This window comes from Magnolia sinica, chromosome 4 (genome assembly GCF_029962835.1).
Source record: "Magnolia sinica isolate HGM2019 chromosome 4, MsV1, whole genome shotgun sequence".
NCBI lineage: Eukaryota > Viridiplantae > Streptophyta > Magnoliopsida > Magnoliales > Magnoliaceae > Magnolia > Magnolia sinica.
The window spans coordinates 64,788,289-64,799,418 of NC_080576.1; the positions used below are offsets into that span (position 1 = coordinate 64,788,289).

Genomic DNA, 11,130 nt, shown 5'->3' on the forward strand with positions numbered 1-11,130 from the left:
GAGCTGGTAAGGTGATGGAGGTGGTGATTCCTACAGACCACAACACTTCAGATCGTTGTGGTTTTGCTTTTGTGAGAATGGAGACAGATGAAGGGGTGGAAAGAGCTGTATACATGTTGAATGGAGAGATTTAGAGGTAGGACATTGGGTGTGCAGTGGGTGTGATATGGACTGGAGAGGAGAAACAAGGAAATGATCGCAAAACATAAGGGGTTCAAAAACAAGAATATCGCCAACATCAATCTATCGGGCTTTAAGAAGAAAGCTGCTGCGAAGCCAGCTCCAAACCCTGCAACAAGGAATTCGGGATTGGGATCGGGATCGTAGAGCAGGAAATCATATAAGGATGCAGTCTCGGAAGGATTTAGGTATGGTAAGGAGGATGGCTTTTTTTTCTTTTTTTTTTTTTGAAAGCAACGAAGAAATTTTATTAAAAAAGGAAAAGCACACAAAAGGACTGCTGAGGTAGCAGCCAGAAAGCAACATTAGAAGCCCAAGAAAAGAAAATTGAAATCTTTTAAACCCATAACATTGGTCACCCAGTCAACTATCAACTTCTTAGCATGGGATCCCACAGATTTAGGCGTAGTTTGCGAGTCGTTAAAGACTCTATCATTCCTTTCCTTCCACACAGCCCACCAAATTGCAATAATCGCCAATCTCCAAATTCTGGATTTCACTTTGCCAATTTTGTGGCCATGCCACACACCAAGCAGAGACGCAGCAGAGCTCCGACAGCAACCCGTGAAGTTGAATCTAGGCCAAAGTCCTAGAATATAAGACTAATGAAGGGGCAATGAACGAGCAGATGATCGACTGTCTCTTCACTACGCATGCAACAGCGGTATATATTGACGATCTGCATCCCCCGCTTCCTGAGGTTGTCGATTGTGAGGATCCAATTCCTAACAGCGAGCCATCCGAAGCAGATGAACTTGGGAGGGGCTGCATATTTCCAGACTAAAGGACTGATCTGAGAAGTGGAGGCAGGAGAGTGGAGCAGGGCCTCATATAACGATTTAACAAAAAAATTGCCAGACCTATGGCGATTCCAAATCAACTTATCAGGGGAGGAGATATCCGGAGAAATAAAGGACAGACATTGAAGAAGGTCTACATATTCGTCAACCTCCCAATCCCTTAGATTCCTAACACAATTAATTTCCCATCCCCCACAGGTCGGTAAGAAGGAGAAGTTACTGGCAATGTAACTTTCTTTGTTGGCCGCAATACCGAAAATCCCCGGAAATCTGCTTTTCAAGGTGCTATCGCCTATCCACTGATCTTCCCAGAACCGGATTCTCACTCCGTTCCCCAAACTGAATCCTATGTGAGAAAGAACCTTATCTTTGTGACGCAGGATGCCTTTCCAAATGAATGAAGCTCTATAGGAGGAAGTAGATTTGGTCCACTAACCACCTACAGAGGATCCGTATTTTCCTTTAACAATGATATTCCACAATGCTTCCGATTCATTTCCCAGACGCCAAATCCACTTGCCAAGAAGAGCCTCGTTCATAATCTTGAGATTCTTTATGTTAGCACCCCCATTCTTATACTGTGAACAGACCTCCTTCCAGTCCATTAAATGGAGTTTTTTGTGATGTTCCTTGCCGCACCATAGGAAATCCCTCCTAAGCACATCGATTCGATTTAGAACAGAAGCCGGACATCTGAAGAGGGACATATAGTAGATAGGGAGATTGGATAGCGCCGCTTTAATTAACGTGAGCCGCCTAACGGCAGATAACTGCATTGCCACGTAGCAAGCTTCTTTTGAATTTTGGCCACAATTTTGTCCCACATCTCCAAGGGTGGGGAACCAACAGAGAGGGGAAGACCGACAAATGTAGTGGGGAAGGAGGCCGACGAACATCCCAAATTAATCGTGTGCTCAACTAGGGCCTGGTCCGACAAATTAATTCCATACAACTTAGATTTAGCCAAATTAATCTTAAGGCCAGAAACTGCCTCAAAACAACGAAGAGTTGTATGAAGGTTGGAAACAGAAGAATCATCGGCCTCGATCATAATAAGAGTGTCATCAGCAAATTGAATGTGAGTTATCCGTTGGACAGAGTCTGCAACGAAAGCACCTCTATACAATCCCGCAGCCTGACCTCTAAGAATCATTTGAGAAAAAGCCTCTCCTATCAGAAGGAACAGGAGGGGGGAAAGAAGATCCCCCTGACGAAGGCCTCTTGAGCCCGGAAAGAAACCATGAGGAGTGCCATTTAAGAGAATTGAGAAATGCGCCGAATCCAAGCAAGATCTGATCCATCTCCTCCATCTGTCCTCAAATCCCATACGCTTCATCAGGTATTGCAAGAACTCCCATTCGACGTGATCATAAGCCTTTTCGATGTCGAGCTTATAAAAAATTGTTTTTCTTCCGGTCCTGTGGGAGGAATGCAGACATTCATTGGCAATCAGCGCCCCATCGATAATATTTCTCCCTTTAACGAATGCATTTCGATTTTTAGAGATGAGGCTCCCCATGATAGTACTTAATCTTGAAGACAGGATTCTGGCAAGAATTTTATAGGGACTGCTAACAAGGCTTATGGGCCTGAAATCCGACAAAGATGACGCACCTGCAACTTTTGGGATGAGAGAGATAAAAGATGCTCCAAGACTCTTGGATAACTTCCCCCTCGTGTAGAACTCTTGAAGAAATTCCATAATGTCTGATTGAAGTAGATCCCAAAACGATTGAAAAAATGCCATAGTAAAACCATCTGCCCCTGGCGCTTTGTCCCCTGATAGAGCGAAAACAGCTGCTTTAGCTTCGGCAATATTGAAGGGAGCCTCCAACATAGTGGAATCCGATGAGGATGGCTTGGGGGAAGCCCAGATGCAGTCTGAGAAAGGGGTGTGGAGGGTGGAGATGAAACATGGTTTGTGGTTATCAGTGAGAAAGTGCTAGAGGAATCTATGAAATCCTTTGAGTACTGCCTTGTGGCTACGGTGAAGCCTGGCTGTTCGGAGGTGGAAATCGATGACTGGTTACGAGTTAAGTGTGCTGTTGATCCAGAAGATTTGGTGGTAAAAATGCTGAGAGAGGAAGCTGTTTACATCTCTCTCTATTCTCAAAGTGAAGTCGATGCATGCCTTATGTGATGTAGGAGGCAGCTGGATGAGAAGGTTCTCTGTATCAAGTGCTGGGAAGAGTGGACCACCTTTGGATGTGAGGAGATCTGGTATCAGATATGGGACCTTCCATTAGAACTTTGGAAAGATGAAGTTTTCAGGGAGATAGGCGAGTGCGTGGGTAATGTAGTAGCAATCAATCTGCAATCGAAGGACTGTGTAAACCTGTGCTATGCCAGGATCCAAATAAAGAAAAAAGGTATGTGGAGGCACTGGAGAGGATTTCTACAAAGATCGGGAAGGAGAAAATTACAGTTCACCTCAGACAGGAAGGAAATACAGAGGAGCAAGGCAGGAATCAGCAAGCTTCAATCATGGTGGTCCTGGAAGCAGGTGAAGAAGATGCACGGGAACAATACTCCAGCAGGACACCGAAAATGTTAGAGAAAATCTGTCAAGCTTCTATTGGCCAGCAGCTGCGTGGTGATGAGGAATGCAGTAGCAGTTTGACAAGTGTCAGAAAGGACGAAAGGGTCTCTTCTGATTCTGCCAGCATTAATAGCTAGGCAGGAAAGATCATTGAAAAGTGGCAAGTCACGCTGACGCATGGCACAGTCATTAATGAATCTGATTTCATTTCACCAGAGAGAATAGGAGCCTAGCCTTCTCTCAACGCGGGGCAAGAAAAGCTGTCTTCTCCTGTCATAAGAAATTGGCGCTCGCAAGATGTAACGCTAATGCAACACGTGGCTGAAGGATGGGTACGCATGCGAGAAAAGGAAGATACGGAACTGTATATTGAGGGAAAATATACGGAAAGTCGATTCAACGAGTGTGAAGATGACATGGCTCGTACAGTGCCATATGAAGACGAACCATATATCGAGACGCAACATCCGGAGTAAACAATCAACGAATACGGAGCTGTTTATACTTGTATCGAGCCATATGAAGATGTCGTCACAAAAAGTCATGTGTCTGTAGGGGTAGCAGGAGGAGAGAAAGCACACTTTTGGGAGATTACACATGTGAAGGATTTAAATGGGCCCCCGTGGAAACATGGGCCAACCCATTTCACTGAAACCCGTGGGAATGAAGAAAAGCTCGTTCACATTCAGATAGTAACTGAACCTGCCTCTAACAGGGCTCTCGCTGTACAAACAGAGGCCTTTCTTCCAAGCAGAGAGTCAGGGTGTTGTGGATGGTTACGGAATCCAACTGGAAATGCAGATGATCTTAGTAGAGCCAAGGAATGATAATATTGTTTCTACAAGATCTGTCAGTCAGTTCATGTCAGTAGCAGAGTCAAGCGATCTATTCGAAGAAGCAGTGGTTATACCCCCAATCCAAGTGGTAGACGATACAATAAGGACTGGCGACAATCCAAATTCCATGGTAGTTGAAGGTAAGCAGGATCTGGGACATGTTTCTGTGTCACAAGGGAAGAAGTGGACACGGGAGGTGCTGGGGAAAGTCAGTAAACTTCTGGGTGTGACGTTTGGGGATTGTGAGGAGGATTACGTGGCAGTTTTCCATACGATTCATGAAAGGGTGGCACGGAAAGAAAGAGAAGCATGACTAGCGGCAGCAATGGCATCACCCAGGAGGCGAAGGGAGCTGAAGGGATTAGAAAGCTCAGTTAATTATGACACTGTTTCCGGTCTTATGGTGGATCAGATAGGGAGAAGGGGTAATAGGGTGAATCCATGAAGATTGTATCTTGGAATGTTAGGGGGATGGGCTGTCCCCAAATGCGAGCGCATATTCAGGCAATCTGATCTAAGTTTAAGGCACAAATAATGGCAATTCAGTAGACTAAAATTTCTGAAATGGATCAGAGCATGGTGAATGATGTTTGGAGAGGTTCAACAAAAGAATGGTTAGCAAAAGATGCGGTTGGTTCAGTGGGAGGCATTCTAATCATCTGGAATTCGTCACTATGGTGAAAGGAAGATAGCTGGGCAGGTGACTTCTCATTAAGTTTGGTATTGAAGGACAGATCTACTGGATTCTCATGGGTCTTCTCAGCGGTTTATGGATCAAATTTTCCATCTCAAAGGTGGCAGTTCTGGGCAGAGATGGATATGGTTGGAACCAAATGGGATCTTCCGTGGTGCATTGGTGGAGATTTTAACATTATGAGATACACTTATGAAAAGTCGACAGGTGGGGCTCAAACACGAAGCATGCAGGCGTTTTTGGATTAGATTTGTGTCCTGGTGTTGGCTAATTGGGTCGATCATTATCCCCTGACTTCTCAAAGGGGTTTCCTGAAACCCATATCCGACCATTGTCTGAGATTGTTGGAAGTAGAGATGGAAAGTTGGGGTCCAAGGCCATTTAGGTTTGAATTGGTATGGCTTGAAATAGAAGGCTTCAAGGAATTGATTAAAGAATGGCAGGAATCATTTGACATATCAGGTCAGCCGGGTTTTGTTTTATTTCAAAAATTACGCCTACTTAAAGGTAAAATAGCACGTTGGAAAGAGGAATTTTTCCAAGATAGGGAAGCAAAGATGGATAACTTCTTGGAAGAAATTCAAGCGTGTTGGACCTTAAAGAGGAAGGTGGTGCACTATCTGACGTAGAAAGAATGCACAGGGACAAAATCTGAAGAGATTACAAAAACTATTTAAAGGAAGAAGAAATAAAATGGAAGCAACGTTCGTGTGCATCATGGCTAAAGGAATGGGATAATACCAAGTTTTTCCACGGTTATGCCAGCTCTAGATCTCAGGCGAACAGGATTGAATCAGTGGTGGAAGAAGGTTTCTGGTTCAAAGGAGCGGGTTTGCGGAGCGGTAGTGTCTTTCTACAAAAAGTTGCTTTCAAGTCCGAGGTTGCTAAGACCAAAATTAGATCAGTTGTAGTTCTCAATCCTATCCACTGGTGAGGCTGAAGGCTTGGAAGCGTCACTATCAGAGGAGGAGATCAAAGCTGCAATTAAAGGTTTGGGTAGGGACAAGGCCCTGGGTCCGAATGGCTTTCCACTAGCATTCTTCCAATTTTTATTTTTATTTTATTTTTTTATTTTATTTATTATTATTATTATTTTTTTGGGATATTGTTAGATCAGATTCGGTGGCTTTCTGTTGTGAATGCGGAAAGAATGGTAAGCTTGCCTCGGAAATGGGGGGGACTTTTATCGCTTGGTGCCAAAGAAGGAAGGGCCAGAATGTATCAAGGATTTTCGGCCAATAAGTCTCATCTCCTCTCCGTACAAGATCTTAGCAAAGATTCTGGTAACAAGATTCAAATCAGTGCTGGGTTGCTTGATTTCTAAAGAGCAGTGGGCTTTTATCCAAGGTAGGCAGATTTTGGAAAGTTCTCTCATTGCTAATGAAGTTTTCAATTCGCAGCACAAGTAAAATAAAAAGGGAGTGGTGTGCAAGCTTGACTTGGAGAAAGCTTACGACCATGTGGAATGGGAATGTCTATACTATTTGTTGATTCGTATGGGCTGTGGAGGTAGGTGGAGAAGTTGGATTAAGGAATGCTTGGCCTTTCTCTTTTCTAATTAATGGCTCTCCACAAAGTTATTCTAAATCATCAAGGGGGCTTAGGCAAGGAGATCTGCTTTCTCCCTTTCTTTTTGTGGTGGCGGCGGAAGCACTTAACAGGATGTTATCCAAAGGGGTTCAAGAAAGTTTATTTTGTGGCTTCAAAGTGGCGGTGGGGACTTTTAGATATCTCACTTGCAGTTTGCGGATGATACTATATTATTTTGTGTCATGGAGGTTGTTCAGGCGGATAACCTCAAAAAGGCAATTTTCTGCTTCAAAACAATTTCGGGTCTTCCAGTTAATCTCCATAAATCTGAATTGCTAGGTATCAATCTAGCCAAGGAAGAAGTTGAATTCTTTGCTTGTTTGCATGGTTGTAAGGCTGGATCATTCCCTTCTTGTCTAGGTCTTCCGTTGTGCATTGGAAGATTGAACAAGTCACTATGGCATCCAGTTGTTGAAAGATTTCAAAGAAGATTATCTTCGTGGAAGAGCAGATCCCTAGGGTGGAAGAATCCTGCTCATCAAAACGGCGCTAGCTAATATGCCATTTTATTTTATTTCCTTGTTCAAGTGTCCTAAAGAAGTGCTATCTGTATTGGAGAGACTCCATAGGAACTTTTTATGGCAGGGTGGGGAGTCTAAGCAGAAATTTCATCTCATGAAGTGGGCAGATGTCTGTCGCCCAAAGGAGGTTTGGGTATAAGGGAATTGGAATTTATGAATCATGCTCTTTTGGGAAAGTGAGTATGGAGGTTTGGGGTAGATTATGGGGGCCTATGGAAGGAAGTTTTGGTTCATAATTAGGGGGTAGTGGCCGAAGTGCATTCCTATATACAAAGGGCCGTCATTATGGAGATCAATTATGACCCTTAAGGGTCATGTTTTAAGTGGAGTGGGCTTTCAAGTGGGAAACGGGTCAAAAGTTAGATTTTGGAAGGACATTTGGGTAGGAGACTCATCTTTTTTGTCTCGATTCCCAAGGTTAGCACAAGTGGCTTCAGATCTAGAGGAGTCGGTGGCTTCCTGTTTTTGATTTTCATATGGGTGTTTGGGTTCTTCATTGTAGAAGAGATCTCCGGAGGAGGAGATGGATGAGTTATTGGAGTTGCTTCATCTAATCTCAGGAGTTTCCCTCACGGCTGAGAAAGATGCAATATTTTGGTCCCTACCGAAGATGGGGAACTTTTCAGTCCCATCTCTATATTCTCACCTATCAGGTAATAACCAAAGCTCAGGTAAGGGTGCATACGTTTTTGATTTGGTCATATGGTGCTCCGTCCAAGGTGTCGGTGTTCACTTGGCTAGCGGGGTGGAAGAAAATCCTTACTATCGATAATCTGCGGAGAAAGGGTCTTACCATAGTGAACACATGCCATGTGGAGAGAGGAAGAAACAGTGAATCATTTATTCATTCATTGCCCGATTTCAAGGGAGTTTTCGTACAGCGTGTTGGAGCATTGTGGAGTTTGTTGGGTATTTCCGGAATCCATATAAGACCTATTTGTCCAGTGGCATGAAGTTGGGTTAGTTGTAGCTTCTAAGAAGAAATGGAGAATGTTCTTTTTGGCAAGTTTGTGGGCTATTTGGGTCGAAAGGAATAATAGGTGTTTTAGGGATAAAAGTGGATCTTCCAGGAGTGTGTTCTCTGCTGCCCTTTCTAATGTAGCTCTGTGGTTTGGGCTGCAGTCTGTGTAGCTTTCTTGTTTTATTCGTTTGCTTTTTTGTTTTCCTTTCTTTTGGCTTTGCCGCTTTCTAATAAAGTTGTCATTCTTCAAAAAAAAAAAAAAAAAAAAACTTGAATATCCTCTTTTTTCAAGCAAATTGGAGATCATTCAGGGAAGATAATTCCTACTATAAATTGTGCGTCTTAGCATGATAATAAAAAAAATTTTAAAAATTAAAAAAAAATTAAAAAATTAAAAAATTAAAAAACAAAAAAAAAAAAAACTGAATGCTTCCCGTCTTAAAGTCTCAATCGCCTAGTAAATATTATAAATCTGAGCCATATATTTCTAATCGGTATGTAATTCATGAGCAGTCAGCCAAATCTCATGGGCAGTATATAATAAGAAAAGACCTTCACCAACTTCTGGTTCCATAGAATTCAGAAGGCAAGACATGAGAAGCAAATTATTTGATTTCCAATTGCTATAAGAAAGATCTGTCATAGGAGGTACTGGTATTTGCCTCTATATAACCTAATTTCTGTTTTCCTCCAATAAATATCTCAATTGCTTTCAACCATTGAAGTTAATTGCTGGACTCTAGTTTATAGGTTATAATCTGTAACTCCGATTTTCAGAATGAATCCTGTCAACCATAATTTGGATGTACATCCAACACACTGTAAGAGTTGCACGAGAATCTTATGGGATCCACCTGATTCCTCTTTTGCGATCTCTCACCTTCTGGTGCTAATCAATATGCCTGTTTGATTCACCAAGTCCATTTCTTTCTACAGCCCCTGCTTAGAGCCTCTTTTTTTTTTTTCATCAAGGCCTTTTTAAATTCCATTTGTCTGGAACTTGTACTGCTTGTGTACTTATATTGGTTTGTGCTTGTGCCTGGTTCAGCTAGCTGAGATGGACTTAAAGGAGTTCTTGGCTTCTGATGATGGAGAAAGTAGCGACAATGGTGACGAGGATGGTAAGAATGATGATGCTGTGCCTGATGGTAAATCCCAAAAGCCCAAAAAAGCGGATCTGTACCGTGCTCTTGTGCAGTCTGGTGATGGTTCAGATGCCAATGATGACAAGGACAACGATATGGAAGTCACTTTTAATACTGGCTTGGAGGATATAAGCAAGCGCATTCTTGAAAAGCAGAAGGACAAGAAGTCAGAAACCATATGGGAAGCGTACCTTAGAAAAAGAAGTGAGAAGAAGAAAGCAAGGAAGGGAGGTTCAAAGTTCTCGTCCGAGGATGATGACAGCAGCGATTCTGATGTGGAAGTACCAGATGAGCCCGATGATTTCTTTGTAGAAGAATCTTCGGATGACAATGTGCAGGTTGGCAAGAAACGTAGCAAGGACTCGTCCAATAAGAAAACCGTAGGTAAAAAGCATCTGAAAGAAAGGAAGGCGTCTCCTGAAGCAGAGGAGCAAGAAGCAAGTAGAGCGGAGCTAGAATTATTGCTCGCTGATGACCAGGGGACTGACCCCAACCTGAAGGGATATAATCTCAAATCTAAAAAGTGCAAAAAGGGGAAAAGGGGGAAGGAAATCCCACCTGAGGACAACATACCGTCCATTGATTACGATGACCCACGGTTTTCTGCCATGTTTACTTCTCCTCTCTTTGCCTTGGACCCGACAGATCCACAATTCAAAAGGTATCCTACAAGAGTGTTAACCCGGACCAGCAGAAAAACCAAAACGTCCTGTTTTCAGTTTGTAGTTGATCCTTCACATTGGTTTTTGTGCTTTTATTGCTTGAATGCTTTATAGAACTTTGTGAAAAAAGGGGAAATAATGATTTAAAAGTTGTTCCCACCTTTATCTGTACTGAGAAACCATGTCTGGAATTTGCAGGAGTGCTGCTTATATGAGGCAGTTGAGGAAAAATCAAAAGGGCCATGATAAAGAAGCAAGAGAGGAAGAAGAGATGCAGCCACCTAGACAAGTACAATTGCCATCAGATGACATGTCACTGAAGAAACATGAGCTTTTCCATTCTGATGGTACATCATTGAAGAATAATAAGCATGAACTCTCATCCTTAGTTCGACGAGTGAAGAGAAAGGTTGGAAGCTTGCAAAGCTGAAAGGAAGCACGAATGGTTTTGACATTGATGACTAGGATGTGCAGACTTTCGGTTGTTTATTATTATTATTATTTTGGATTTACGAAAGAAATGTGCGTTTTTTTCGAGTATAACCTTTCACCAACTTTCCAAAAGAAACTTTTTTTTTTTTCATCTGATTCTCCGATTTCATTCATTTTATTTCTTTCATTTGCTAGAATAAATGAGTTAGTCATATGCAGAACACTGAATGGTTTATCCCATCTCCCTTGTAGAGGTTGCTTACCCTGTTATCAATGGATGAAGTGTGACATGTGTGTGCCCTGCAAAGCCAAATGGCCACTTAATTGATCCAATACACAAATGCACGTTTGTTTTTATCATTAATCATGTGTGAAACTTATGCATTAAACATGTTTAGTGGGTTATGGGGGTTCATGAATCTCTATTGTGGGTCCATGGGGAAACAATGCAGTGAACACAATAGCCACCATGGCTAAGGGAGAGTTGTGTATTGAGAGTTCTCACATACCATAAAAGCCATAACCACTTTACTTTATTGGGTTTGGGCAACTCAAGATTAGTTTCTCAAAAGCCCAAACCCATGCCCATCGAGCCAACCCCCAGCCCACCGACGGCCCTACCGTTAACTCCTAAAACTTGTTATATCTAGACTTGGATAGGAGGAAGGAGAGGGAGTGAGGGTCTCATGTCACACCTATAGCTTTGTAGTGTGAGCGTGAGAAGACTTTCTAGGCATCCCTTCGACTAGAGATAAATCAAGGGACCTATG

General features: G+C 42.6%; 1 protein-coding gene across 1 annotated transcript in view; it reads left to right on the forward strand.

The window, feature by feature from the left end:
* Positions 1–10,509, forward strand: part of LOC131243173 (pre-rRNA-processing protein ESF1) — a 47,178-nt gene extending 36,669 nt beyond the window's left edge. The window contains exons 6-7 of the mRNA XM_058242321.1: positions 9,170–9,927; positions 10,127–10,509. Coding sequence (XP_058098304.1) covers positions 9,170–9,927; positions 10,127–10,358 — 990 coding nt within the window. The 3' untranslated portion in view covers positions 10,359–10,509. The remainder of the gene's footprint in view (positions 1–9,169; positions 9,928–10,126) is intronic.
* The last annotated feature ends 621 nt before the right edge of the window (positions 10,510–11,130 follow it).